General features: G+C 37.4%; 1 protein-coding gene across 2 annotated transcripts in view; it reads left to right on the top strand.

The window, feature by feature from the left end:
* Positions 1-15,397, top strand: part of LOC139138228 (uncharacterized) — a 118,692-nt gene that overhangs the window by 75,325 nt on the left and 27,970 nt on the right. For both annotated transcript variants that reach the window (XR_011553561.1, XM_070706511.1), the window contains exons 8-11: positions 203-354; positions 696-873; positions 3,065-3,147; positions 10,890-11,073. Coding sequence is in view for 1 of the 2 variants with exons in the window: in XM_070706511.1 (XP_070562612.1) it covers positions 203-354; positions 696-873; positions 3,065-3,147; positions 10,890-11,073 (597 nt within the window). In the remaining variant the exon portion in view is untranslated. The remainder of the gene's footprint in view (positions 1-202; positions 355-695; positions 874-3,064; positions 3,148-10,889; positions 11,074-15,397) is intronic.

The following is a 15,397-nucleotide window of genomic DNA, read 5'->3' as shown; positions in this document are numbered from 1 at the left end:
TAGCAGTATCACGCCAATTTGCATATTTCATGAATTTTTGTAATTAGGTGGTACAACTAGGAACACTGCAGCAAATTTGATAAGATATCAATTTTGATGAAACTTGGTATTTAATCAGAAAGTTTTGGAAATTTTGAAATTTCGCATTATCGAAAATATGAAATAATTATGGAATATTCTGCACAATTTTATATCTTTTCAGCCGTGCCTAATAAAGTTGAATCTTTGGTGGCAATAGTTGTCAGTTCAAATGAAATATCTCTGAATTGGTCAAGTCCGCAAGACTGGCTGAAGCAATATATGTTACACTACAAGATATCCTATGCAATAGATACGCCTTACATTTGGAATGAGGTATACTGAACTTACCTGTATTTGAAGAAACTTTTCTTAAAGTAAAGATCCACAACTTTTTTTGTATGGTCAGTACTTTTTAAATTTATCACATAGATGCAACATCTTTAATCAATGGCACATTAGCTCCCTTGAAGGATGACAAATAGGTACCTAGCAAATATCTTGATCATGAGTTTTCATGGAAAACTGAAAATAGTGTATAAAAATAACATTTAATATTGTATTGCATAAGGCGTAAACAAGTATCAATCATCGCTTTGACAGCAACTTGTTCATTCTGTATGTGTGCACACTAAGATAATGTGGTACATGTATACTAAAATCATCTGAATCAACAGGAAGAAGTTCCACGTGTTGACCAAACTGAGATGCACTTCAAACAACTACAGCCATTCACTACATATTTCTTCAGAGTAGCTTGTTTATCTGATTATGTTTATGACGTTAATCGTAAGAACAGCCACTCTGCATGGAGTTCATGGTCAAAAGTTGTCAATGCTACGACCAAGGAGGCAGGTAGGCAACTTACATGTATGTTAGCTTAATAACATTGTAATGGTGAAACATTGAGGTAGCCAGGCCTAAAAAACTGGTATTTTCTTCCACTTTAATCAGATGACCAAATAAAGGATATATATGCTTGGTGTATCCTGGAATGCGGATGTACCTTACAATTTGGTGATCTATAGACCCATTCACTGATGAATAACATGGTATTCTGGAGGTGTACAAACATATACTAGAAGTATATCTTCATATTCATGGCATCAAGATTGTTAGTCTACAATTTTGAATATCTTTGTGCACTTGTAGTACTTAACTACAAATGTGTAAACTTTGCATAGATCTTTGCCAGATCAATTAATATATGTAATTGAGTATACTTGTATACAACATAACACAGTATGATTAGCTAGGATGGAGGCCCATGATAATTGGATCATAGAATAGCAGAACATGAATGCTCATCGATTTTCTTTTGTGATTAACAAATATTACTGCCATGTTAATCTGTATGCACTACAGTATGTACCGTACATATGGTTTTTCTTTTGCCCAACTCTCAGGTAAACAATGACTTAAAGAACATTATGCATCCAAAAAGGATATACAGTATCATGTTGTAATTTAGTTGTTCCACCATTAATTTCTCATTTACAAGAGCAGAACTTTTAAACAAGGAGTTAATATCTGATTCTGAGTGGATTGTATTTATGATTTTGAAGTCCTACACTGATGTGGACTAAAATGGAGAAAGTCTCCTTTGAGCATGATTTGCATCTGATGAATATGCAGCAGCTGTGGGCAACCTCATATCACATTCCTAATGCACCCTGATACCCTGGACTCTCATTTTATATGTACAAGTGAACAACAGCTATTGTTTTTGACATTACAAATGACGTTTTAATTTAGAAACTGAATGTTTTAATCATAGATTGTGAAAGGATGCCTATGTTACCTTGACATACAGTTGTTAAAGGGACAAAGTCGGCCATTTTTCATGAATTTTGTTTGATGCGAGATACTACGTATATTGTTTGACATGTCGAAAGACATTGAATGAATGGGTGACCATGAATATATTCAACCCCTGTTTTAGACACGGTACATGAAACCATGGTGAAAATGAATTAATGGTCATGACCATTAATTCATTTTCACGATGGTTTTGTTTATCGTGTCTAAAACCGGAGTCGAATATATGCATGGTCACGAATTCATTCGGTATCTTTCGACATGCCAAACAATACAAGCAGTATCTCGCATCAAACAAAATTCATGAAAAATGGCCGACTTTGTCCCTTTAATATAACCACGGTTACTCTACCCAACGTAGAGTGACCGTGATATAACACAAGTACTGCTCGGGTAATGACCAACAAGAACAAATCTGTTGAAGCAACACTTATGAAGAGCTGCAAGTTTGATCTCTTTTTGTACCATTTATCCTTCGAATGTGTCTTGATAGGATGCCTGCCTTTCTTAGTGTTGACTCTTGAACAGACGAGTTTTTCTTTCTACTGATCAAATTCATGGCAGTGGTATCGTAGGGTGCAAATTATACTACTCTTGTTTTTCCTTCATTTGAGGGCAGTAGGATCTAAAGTTGACAGAAAAAATTGGGTGTAGATAAGTCAAATGGCCTACTTGAAATGTATCTCTTGGACGATGTTCTGTATACTTTTGAGCTGTCAGTGACGCAGAGCCTTTCAGATAGTTTTTAATGTCCATTATTGACTATTGTCTGTCACCCACTGTTTCTGTTTCTCTACACACAATGAAAAATGTAGAAGAAGTTAGATCAAGAATACTTTTGTCTTTTCTGCAGATTTAGGCAATCCAAAAAACCTTCAATGAATTTTTGAATTTTTCATTATTCTTATTCATAAAACTGAAGCTTTTGACATTCAATATACATTAAGCTTGATAATAAATCTCAGTAGAATTTGTCTTAAGAATAATCATTGTTGATAAATTGCAGGTGTTGCATATGGGCACGATATCTTTACTACATGTGATAACACTGCTTGCTTTACACGGAATTTCTCTCGCCTTCACAGAAATCTTCTTCTTTGCTTTTCTATTTTAAAGTGCATTGCAGTTTTTGAACAAGTATACATAACTTTGAAGTTTTTAATGTGAATTATTGTGGACATGGCTTCTTTATTTGTCCGTACTTCAAGCTTATATATTTACATTTCAGCTCCAACTGGCAGTGTTGAAATTCTCATAAATCGACAAGGAAACAGTGAAAAAAGTGCAATAAAATGGGAGGTAGAGTGGAAGGTAAGGTTGTCTTCCTTACATGTGAATAACATCCACATATTAAAGCTTCACACAATTATGTTTTGTTAGCAGCAATCTGCAAGCAAATCATGTATATCAACATGTAATGAAACTATAACCTTTTTAATTACTGTAAGCTTGCAAATTTTTAATCCCCATGGACGCAGTCCAGTGGGGACTTATAGATTGGGTCCCGTCCTTCCGTCCGTCTGTCAGCAGCCGTTTCTCTGTCAGCCCTGAGCCATTTTTTTTTCAAACTGTTTGCAAGGATAAAGTAATGTGGCATACATATGCAACTTAATTTATTTTGCGATACAATCCAATATGACCACCTGGCGGCCATTTTGTTGCAATTTTCTCATATTTTTGAGCTATAACTCAACTATCCCTGAACTGATTTTGTTCATTGTTGGTACACAGATAAAATACTAAATGGCATATATATGCATGTCAATTTATATCACGATAAGATCAAATATGGCTGCCTGGCGGCAATTTTGTTGCGATTATTTCTTGTTTTCTAGCCATAAATCAACTAATTGCTGAACTGATTTTTTTCAATGTTCATACACAGATAAAATATTATGGCATGTATATGCACGTCAATTCATTTTGATATACGATCCAATATGGCCACTAGGTGGCCATTTTGTTGTGATTTTTTCATGTTTTTGAACTCAACTATCCCCGAAGAGATTTCGTTGCATTCATTGGCATTGGCACACAGACATATTGTAGCGTGCATGTGCACCACAATTAATGGTGTGAGCAGGGACTGTGTCATCAGCGATGACTTGGTTTTTTGAAAACCGCAACCCCCAAAATGTCATTTCAATCTTACTGAGTCATAAAAAATGTTTAAAAACTGAAAAAACAGCAGTGTATATGGTAGTGAATGTGCACCTTCCTATATACGACCTGTCATTTTGATTTAAGGTGCTCAATCAGAGAGAAGTATGAACTCAATAATTATAAGCGAATTCCTATATGTGACTTTGTGGTTATTTACTTTGCTTCAACATGCTGCATATTAAGTTTATAAATTAGTATATAATTCTTAAAATGATTGCTTTAGAGGATAAGTGATTAGTAAATTTCATGAAGCAGCATATACTTAGATATTTAGAGAAATTCATCTTTTTCATGCTTTGTGATAGTTGTGGTCCATACATCAGCAATTTGTAATGTATTCCCAGTGTGTTTTAAAGGGCCTATGACATGCCCCATACAACCAAACGTAAAATCACTCTTTGGGTCTTGAAGTTAGCCTACGTCACTGTCTTGCATTGCGTATCGCCCCCTTGTCCAGATAAAACGCAAGTAAAAGTTACGGGTGGGCGTGTACCCCTAGCCCAACTTGTTCGACTTTTTTCAGCTTTTCAAAGTTGATCCGACGACTTATCTTAATACGGGCAAACAGTCTTTCACACCTCCGCAATCTCATGTCCGTAAGGGTGTGAGGCAAGGGCTTCCTTTGCTCAGAACGTACACCAGGCGCGCAACGCACAAGAGAACATTGTAAGCTTAGTGTTTAGTTTGCTATAGTGACATGGTCTTTTCAGGAGATTACCAACGGTCACATGTCGCGTACGGCCGATCGCCTCGCCAATCGAGTAAATTAAAATGACTGAAATTAAAATGACTTGTCAGGGTATCTGATTAGGTGTACTATGCTTTCATGCCAAATATGGGAAATTTCATCGGGAAACATTTGCGAGCCAGGAAGCTTCCCGTCTCCACACACTTGTAAACGGTGAAGATGGCGATTCAAAATGGTGACCCGACAATGCGGCGACAAGCTTTCTTTGTTTTTCTTCATCAAAACATGTACAAAATAGGCCTAACGCATCATTTTTTGATGGGTTCGTTTGCTCTGAAAATACATGGGAACATGGGTCGATTGCACCATTTGTCTCGTGCTCCAAGGAAATGATAGTTCTGTCAAAGGTCGACGTCCAACACAGCTACACTCAGAGTGATAGTTTTCGGAAAGGGTAGTGAATTTCTCCCAACCAAAGTTGTTTCATAAATGACGAGCACTACGAATTCTTATTACCATACCCGTCGTGGACGTTGTGTGTTCAAACGTGAGTCCTTATTAGCATATCAATAGAAGTCAAAGTTTGCTGCTGGAGTGAAAATCTTGAGTACTCCTCGGAAAATCAGCCGAATTACATAAACAAACCAGAAATTTTGTTCACAAAAGGAGTTAGGGAATGAGCAATAATCAGAGTTCAGGCAGGTATAGGTCATTTTATTGAATTACACTCACTGTGGTTTATTTAGCCGTTCAAAGTTCCGATACAAGTGGTGTCATTGTAATGGACCCACTTTCGCTGGCAGTTGGCCCGCAGCTATCCGTGGTGGGGTTGACCTTTGACCCGCATAACAACTCATGCTACCCCGCCAACAGATAGCTGCGTTTCCACAGCTACTCTCTGCCTATGAGAATAGGGAAAGTTCCAGCCATCTTTCTGGTTAGTACTGAAGGCTGACAACAGGAGTACAATTGAGAAGGCTTTCTTTGCAAAGCCTTGTCTTCAAGTCAAAATTTCTTCCGACGAACACCAACCACTTAGATGGAGCCTGGAGGCCTCAATTAAAGCTTCTTTAAGGATGATAAATACCTTTTAGACACCTTCAGATTTTTATTTTTTACTCAATTTAAGACGTCCTAAACCCCAATAAAGTATATATTTTCTGAAAGCCCTGATATAGAGCTATCTGACCAAGCACAGTACACGGTCATTATTTGCATAAGAGTCATGTGACAAGCGTTTTGCTGAACCTTCCAAAAAACGGTTTTTCCCCCCTTTAGCGAGCATGCTGCAAGCTTTCTGGTTGAAAATTTGTTCATTGACAAGCCTTGACAATGTCCTTCAATCAGTGTCTGCGATTTTTTCTCGGCGTCTCCATTCAAATTATATGGCGTGAAAATTACAATTCCTTGAAAAGCACCTTAGTCTACACCTTTAAGAGCGCATAACAAAAAACAAAAGCATATAAAGGAAATCCCAGATACGGATTTTGAGTTCATTATGTTTCCAATGGACAGTGTGAATTTCAAGCAGCTAGTGTTTGTGAGTGTGAATCGATGAGGTGCCAAAGAAGGCTACCTCATTCACACATTGAATTCGAGAAAAATGCAAAAAACCTGTTTTGCTACTTCGACGCCACGGCGTTTGATAATTAAACGTGCATAATCCTAAACGCCGGCATAGTTTGTTACCTAGTGATAATATCAACCGGAAATGACAGTTGTTCAAAGAAAATGTCCGAGGAAAATAAAATAAATCGCGGGAAACCGCCAATGTCGGAGCCTTTCTTTTCAGCACGTCGCTACAGCAAATGGCTTTAGCGGGCAAAAACAATGACGTCAGCAGTCATTACTGATATCGGGTGTGTCCTAAAGTCATATGTAAATAAGCTTGCTGTGTTCCCTAGATAAACACTGCAACGCTATGTAGACGTGATACTATCGGACTAATTGTTTATTGTTCACAAGTTGTCTAATAAATGATGAAAAAGATGCCAAGCATCGCAAAGCGACGAGTTCAACCACCTACCACAACCATAGCTTACATGTATAATTAGGGTTTCCATACGAAGTTTGGTAGGTAGCCAATTAAGGTTTCCATATTTTGACGAGTAGCCGCAACTTTATCGTGCCTTCAACAAACAGCTCATTATAAATCTCCATTAGGGGCCTAACATGTATATTTAAATTATGTAGCGATAACTGTCCCAGCCACACGACCTGACTTTTTACCCATGTAATTTCCAGGCTGTAGACTGGCCAAAAATTTGTCTCACAAGGGGTGTCATTTATTCATACATGCACATCTTTACGCCCATTTGCATCAAAAGGAAAGCTTGTGACCCACTTTTTTGAAGGGTCACGTCACCGAACCACTTTGTAGCAAACAGTCTGAACTTTTCGGCGCCGTTAAAGAAAGAGTTAGTAATTACACTCCGATTTTTTGGCTTTATAAGTGTGTTCTGAGCATGGACGTCTTTCTTTCTACCGCCATGGATCCTGAGCCAGACAACGATCACTGAACGTGGCCTTGTCTGGAGCGGCATGATTAAAACCATTTTGTTGTGTGGCTCATGTAAATTTATTTATCTGTCTGGGTTTTTTTTGACTCGTAAAATGTATTCGCCATCATTTCACATTTGGTCAAACAACAATTTGATCACGGGTCTCCGAGAGTTACGAAGGCAACTTGTTCTGAAAAGTGAAGGTTTATTGCGAGTCCGTGACTACGGGGATATTAACAGAATGCGTTAATTTTTGTACAAATAATGAAATACGGGTCGTGTGCTTCGGTTCAACACTAAAATATCGCCTTCTTTGACATGTTGAAACCAGAAATGGCATCGTTCATTCGTAACTGCTGCCCGTTGCGTTGAGGTACAGAGAGCAGTGGATAGGCCAGCAGCAGGTTGAATTCATCTACGCGATAAACCAGTTGTCGATTCAAAATGACAATTTCAGCAATGATGTAATTTTTCGAGTTAACGTAATTATTTTTGTATTCTTGTTTGGTTTATGTTCCTATAAAAGTCTTGCCAAAGTTTAAAGTTGCGTCAAACAAACATTGGAAATATTTAAAAAAGATCATATGGACATGAATTTGGACTGTGAATTATATACTTCACAAAATCGAGATGGCCTGTGACCGGCCCATCATCTGATCATTGGTAGATGCATACCGGTATGCTGCGAATGTCTGCTCAAAAAGGGTCCTTGGTCTGGTTTTTGAATTGCTCCTAGCTCCAGTCAGTCGGTGAAGATTGCAAACCAAAGCAAGGTCATTCGAACGTAATGTAGAAAAGTCGACGTGTGTTACCCGCCAACATTTCCCGGAGAGGTTGGCGTATTTTTCGTGCACAGTTTTGGGGGGAATACAAGTTCTTTGGAGGGGATGTCGCCCGATCGACTGTCAAATTGTATGACATTGCAACCATTCCCAAAGTAAAACGACACTGAAACCCTTGGTGAGGTACTTGGATGTAATCTTTATTCACTGTAATTACGTTCAGATGCTCTGACGACAGTGCATAATAAGCTTACAACGCGAACTTCACTGAGTTCGACCGGTGTGTAAACACAGTCACTGCATTGGGAAAAAAGATGTTTCGTTTTTTTTCGGTTACAATTAGTTTGGAGCAGGAACAATTTTGGATGATTTTATCATATATACAAAATATAATCAGAAATGGACATAATAATTTGATGTTTTGCATCATAGGTTGGGATTCTGGGAACAGTTTTTGAATGCCAGATATTGTATTAACCGACATAATATACCAGAAAAAGTCGTGGTTTTTGGTTGTTTTTTTTTTCGGCTGTACCAGGATCGAAGAATTTTGAGTATGGAACTTTCTTCTTGCGTGTCGACACACATGTAAAATGTTAACGGAAGTGAACATTTTTTTTAGGTTTTCGTTCGCAACATTAAGTTGGATGGAGAACAGTTTTGGTTGTCTTACAGTCTATTGGGTATGGTATGGACAGACGTGAAACATACTAGTAAACACGCGATACGTAGTTTTTGACTGCAATGTTTTGAGCGGAAAGTTGGAAACAGTTCTGTATGTCGAAAATGACTTATTGGACAAGGCTTCGGAGGGACTGTGCTTCAACAAACATTGTTACGGTTTATTGTTGATAGGCGGGAGTAATCCTGGTTTTTGGAGAAGCCCAACAACGTCATTATGTAAATTACGCAACGTTGTGTCACTCAAGATGGATTATGCAAATAGCAATGCAAATATGTCCACGATGTTTACAAAAGCTCCCCAATTTGACATAGGATGGCCACGTGCATTTGTTTTGATTTTTAAAAATCGTGAATTACACGGAAACCATTCCTTATCTTGAACTGGCGAAACATCTCAATTCTGGGCCTTACTTTAAGGCTTTTTCTCAGAGAAGTTGAAAATTTGGCAGAAAAATGATCTATTTGGAATTTATCATCCTTAAGGAGGGAGCAGTTCTTTGGTGATGTCTTATTGTAAGTTGCCTTTTAATCCAAGGTAAAGAGTATAGTCAACTAGACCCACAACAAGTTGAAGGGCTACATGTCTCTCTTGATCTTCCAACACTCACATGAGGTCAGCTATCCTCAGGTTATGCAGAGAAATATAAAACCTTTTGTGTCACTCTTCTTAGAAGTGGACAGTTCATTTTAGCACTAGATAGCTTTTCACAGTTGTCACGAGACCAGCCTTCGAGGACGCAGTAACATTAATGTAGATTGGAAGAGACACTGTAAGTATGGCTAGTTTTCAATCAGGCATGGCAGCCAGTTGCCTAGCCGAGAGGCAACAGACAGAACCGCTCGGCCAAATGGCCACTGTCAAAAAGAGTGGTTCAATAACCGGGCTAAGTTGATACATTTTCTGACTGCAACCACTCAACACATTGTAGAGCTCATGAAGTACTCATGCTCGTACATAACTATCACACATCGCACACAAACTTTATGGAAATAATTAATACATTGCCATTCACGGTAGATCTGCTTCCGTTGTCCAACTGGTTGCTACTACCAACAATCTGTTCAAGGCTACTGGTTACCTTGTTCCTATGAACTCTCACATGAGAGCTTGAACACCTATGCAGATGGGCATCTGTACCACAGAAGTTCTCATGTAGCCTGATCACCTGCTCATGAACTTTAGCTTGGGGATTAGGAGGCTTGCCTTGCCTACCTTCTCCCTCGTCAGATTGCCTTGAAGCTGGAGAACAGTTCAACTCCATTCTCAAGAAGAATGTACAGTTGCTGAAGTAGAAGGTGAACAATGTCCAACACTACATTATGTTGCCAGGGTTTGGATATATTAAAACGGTGTCAGTCAGACATTGTCACTCTCTTGGCTATGCAGTTTCAGAGAATACAAACCTTGATGGCATACACACACTCTACGGGGAGAAGTTTCTTCCCCAAGGATGTGCTATTGGAACACTCCCTTATAAACCACATTGTGCCATTTTGGAAAAATAACATACGGTATTATTCCATTTGCATCATAAGTTGTTGCAAAATTCCAGTCTTCGTCCCTCTTCTGTTTTGATGACATAGAGTTTGAATGTTAGTAGTCCGGTACATCTACATGTTTGCGTAGATGTTTCTTCAAGTGCCTTAACTTGGGAAATTGCCAGTCGAGATTGCCAGAGATTGATGCGCAGCCATTCTCTGCATGCATTGCTGAATTTTGCCCAGTTAGATCTTGGTCTCCCGTGCTACTCATACATAATAGCAAGACAGAAACACTTGATTCTTTTCCCCTTGCCCTGGATAGCTGCCCTCTTGTTCTTCAGTTTGTATAGATCCTCTCACATGGGGACTATGGAGCAATCCTTTATTTAGGATGCTAATTAATTTATGTAAATAGTACTTACCTTGTCTTACACTAGCACCATTCAGCAAGCAACACTTGAGTTTTTCCCCTTCTTTAATATGATTTCCAGCGGAACTTTGATGCAAGCTGAGGATGGCTACATGTCTGTTACGTACATATAAGGGGGAATCTACGATACATGACTATTAGAAGGAAGATTCGCCACCTTAGTTACAAGAAAAGGGGCAATCGTGTACGAGAGAGGGTTTGTATTATTTATAGAATTAAAGGGCTTTTATTTCATTTTGGTATGATTATTCAAGCTAGTGATATGTTAAACTGATAAACAAATGAATGTGAAGTAATGAAATTTTTTTCTGATCTATTTCTAGCCACTTCTTGATAATCAAACCAATGGCATCATTCTTGGATATAGGATATATCTGACGGATTCAACTTCAATGCGTGAAGAACATAAAATTAACCATGTACAGACTAATCATGATACAATGGTCAAGAAGACGCAGAGTACAATTTACCACTTGCAAGCTAATGCGACTTCCTACAAAATCAAAGGTTAGTTATAGGTGTCATAAAATATTGTTTATATGCATGCTTAATGTAAATGTGCCAAGAGAAGCTTGTTGGGTGATTGTCAATCAGCTGTGTTTGTATTTTTTATCAGCTGTACATGTGTTTGTACAGGTACAGTATGTGTGTCTATTAACCCTTTGAACCCGGCTCGGACAGAAATGACCGATGACGTCATAGAGTACCAGGGGGTCAGGGTGTAAAGGGTTAATATATGTCAAATGAAGAACAAGATGTGTATTGTCTGGGCCTTACATGCAGGTAGTTAGTACCTCATCTTTGGCTGAAGGAAGACTTATTATGTAAGTTATTGAAATCCAAAATTTGTTCAGCAACACTGTCCAATAAAGATCAGTGTACCCAATATATACAACAAGAAATCTATGGATGTCTGTTTCTGTGACCTGTCCCTATAACCCAAACAGCTTGCATCCATACAGGTGCAAGACAGGCAAAATTTTCAGTCAACTGTTATGTATTAAAAGTTCTGTATATAATCATGTACGAGTACTGAGAGCAGTACCATCCCTTTGCAACATACACTTTGAACAGCTTACCTCTATTCCATATTGCTACATGTATTTGTCATCTTGCAATGAATACTTTGTCAACAGAGAGTAACAAAGATAAAAATGATCAATAGCTATATCAAATTTTATATTTCTTGTCAAAATTTTTTGTTTCGCTGTCAACAATGCAGAGCTCATCAAATAGGCTGGTCTTTTGTCATCATCCATCCGGCCATAGTCCATCAACAATTGCCTTCTTGTCTAAAATCACATGTCTGATTGCTTTGAAATTTGATAAGCAGTTCACTTGGGGTGACCTCAGTTAGGTTTGATCAAATCACGTTGAAATTTGCATATTTGTATTGTTGGACATTTTTTGCTGTGCTTGGTCAAAAAATCTCTGAAAATCCTTGTCCAATTGCATTGAAATTTGATATGCGCTTCAGATGGGGTGGCATAAGATAGAGTTGTTCAAATTTTGATGAAATTAGCATATTTGCATTTTGGGGCCAAATTTTGCTGCTTTTGGTCAAAAGTTATTCTTCTCTGAAAAGTGCTTGTCCAATTGCTTAGGAACTTGATATACAGTTCATTTGGGGCGACTCAGTTAGGTCTGTTCAAATTGGTGAAATTAAGATATTTGTATTTTTGGAGCATCTATAGCTCACACTTTATATATATATATATATATATATATATATATATATATATATATATATATATATATGTGTGTGTGTGTGTGTGTGTGTGTGTGTGTGTGTGTGTGTGTGTGTGTGTGTGAGAGAGCTTAATATATAATGAGTCGGCAGCGTCTGTCTCTGTGTGTGTATGTATGTATGTAAGTGAGCGGATGTACGTCTGTCCACATCAAAAACTCCCAAACTGCGGCCCCTACCGTCTTAGTATTTGGTGTACAGGTGCATCCTGGGGTTGAGATGTGAATTTGTTCTGCGAGCACTCATCCCATTGCCTTGAAACTTTGTGTTCATGATCCTTAGTGTTGGCTTCTGTCAGATTTGATCAAATTGAGGTGAAATTTTCATATTTGAATTTTTGGGCAATTTTTCCCGTTTTTGGTCAAAAAATCATTTTCTCCCAATGTTTTTGTTGGATTGCTTTGAAACTTTATACTCTTGTTCCTGGTGTTGTCTTATGTCAGATTTCCTAAAAATTGTGGTTAAATTTCATATTTGTATTTTTGGGGCAATTTTTTGCATATTAGGTTAGAAAATCATTTTCTCTGAATTAAATATTCTGATTGCTTTGAAACTTGGTTTGCATGTACCTAGAGGCAACCTTAGTTGAGTTTCTTCAAATTATGGTGAAATTTTCATATTTGTATTTTTGGGCCAATTTTTGCTGTTTTGGGTCAAAAAATCTTCTCTGAAACCACTCATCCCTTTGCTTTGCAATTTGATATGGAGATCTGTAAGGATGACCTTTGTTAAAATTGTGGTGAAAGTTGCTTATTAGTGTATTTGGGACATTTTCTGCTGAAGCTGATTTTCTGATTGCTTTGCAATTTGATATGTATGTTTGCAGTAGTAACATTTGTCAAGTTTGTTCAAATTAAGGTGAAAGTTGTATATTTACGCTGATTTGGTGAAAAAATCATTTCTAAAATACCATCTGTATAATATTTCTTGTACCATTGTTTTGAGATTTTTGATATGTAGGTTTCTAAGGGTTACCTTAGTTATGTTTATTCAACTTATAGCAAATTTTGTCAATCAGTATGTTAAAGGCAATTTTTAGCTCCCATTTCAGGGCTCCCGCTACCTATTGGCCAATTCGCCAAATGCGAAAGAAAGTTAAAAATGGCTACAAAAATTCCTGTTTGGCGAATGTAGTGGCTATTGAATTCTTAGACCTACTCAACAGAAAACTACACCTAACAATAAAATGTTGTGAGATGTTGAAACAGTTTACCCTCCTTCCTACAAAGTTGCAATGTATTGAAACAGTTTAATCTCCTTACTACAAAGTTACAAATTCCCTGGTACGTAAAACAAACACTGTTGCTGTTCGATACTACAATACACCACGAACGTAACATCCATGAATACACTGAGGCCTGCTTTGCTTCTGTGAGTCCTGGGTCGTCCTTGAGTCTATCAAAAGTTTTACCTTCTTTGCTGCATCAAAATTTGGCCTGCAACTACTCAGTTTGATAGTAAAAACCATAATTTCAAAGGAAACTTTCACAAACGGAGCCATAATACAAAGGACAAGGAGAAAATCTGAGGTTTTCTGAAAGGTCAAGTCTAGGTCATCTCATCATGTGATGTCATGCATGAAGACCCCCTAATTACACAATTCCCAAGAAACCACCTAGGGTGGTCCAATAGGTGAAAGGTAATTTTGCTGCTTTCCAATTTAAATGGCATTCAGCTTGACTGACTCCCATTCAGCCTACTTTCAAACTGCTATAACTTATACAAGAAATTATGTGATTCTGAATGATTTTAATATTTTTGTAGATCCCACCAGTTTAATGATCTAGAAGTGAATGCCAATTTAAATGGCATTCAGCATGACTGACTCCCATTCGGCCTACTTTCAAACTGCTATAACCTATACAAGAAATTATGTGATTCTGAATGATTTTAATATTGTTGTAGATTCCACCAGTTTAATGATCTAGAAGTGAACATCATCAGACATTTCTTGATGATATCAAAATATCAAATGGAAATATATCTGCGCTAAAATTTTATCATAATCATTAAAACAATGAATGCCCTCAAACAGTGAGTAATTTAAATGAACATATATCGTTGTGTCTTGTTTTACAAGAGTTGTGTTTGGCCCAGCCCTTTGTGTCTCAAGAAAAGTACTTATACTCAAGATGCTATTTCAGCCTGCTTGATCACAACTATGACATACAAGTAAAACCGGGGCCTTAAAGCTCCATTAAGCTGTATCTTTTAGCTATTTTTTCAGAACTTTTGATTTGTGGTTTCCCTACACTTTCTGCATTGAATCCCTAAACTGTAATTTAATGCCAAGTATTTAACATATCAACACAACCTATATGAGTATAATCTCCATTGTTATTGTTGAAAATTGTATTCAAGTCCGGACTAGAATTCATTTGTAAACAATAAACAATGATCACTACACACATACAAGCTATGTTGACAAAAAGAATTCTCGAAATTTCAGCATGACAAACAGATTAGAGTCAGACACTGTAGTTGATATACAGAAGCATAATACTGAAAAACTTGCCACAAGTTACAGCTTATGTCCCTTTAAATACCACAATAATCGTATCTACACTGCCATTGTGCTATACCATAAATGCTGTCTTCTGCATGGAAAATTGTTTTACTTGTGTGGCTCAAACATTTAGGTTATGGAAGACTGCATAAATTTGCCACAAGAGAAGCCTGTAACTTATGACAAGCTATCATACTGTGAATACTAACTGGATGTGGCAGAAATATTCAATCTGTACCTCTTGTAATATACGCTTAACATTGCTACCAGATTTTTTGAATTCAATTGCTACCTAATTTTGTTTCTGGTGTTTAAAGTTTACCACCAAAAAGGATTTCTATCCCTGAAAAGTAATAAAAACACAGATTATAAATGCAAAAACTAAACACATATTTCTTTAATGTAAAAACCATCATGAACATCATACAAAACATCTTGATTTGTAAAATTAGGGATCCCGAATAACGAGAAAGCTGTTGCCACACTTGAGATCATAAACTGGCTAAAAGTTACTCAAAATGGCTACAAGATTTTTGATTTGGCTAATGAGTTGGCTAATCATTTTGGTGACTTAGGGG

This window comes from Ptychodera flava, chromosome 8, assembly GCF_041260155.1.
Source record: "Ptychodera flava strain L36383 chromosome 8, AS_Pfla_20210202, whole genome shotgun sequence".
In the NCBI taxonomy this organism is placed as follows: domain Eukaryota; kingdom Metazoa; phylum Hemichordata; class Enteropneusta; family Ptychoderidae; genus Ptychodera; species Ptychodera flava.
The sequence above is the reverse complement of the archived record's forward strand: the minus strand, read 5'-3'. Positions and strand labels throughout refer to the sequence as shown.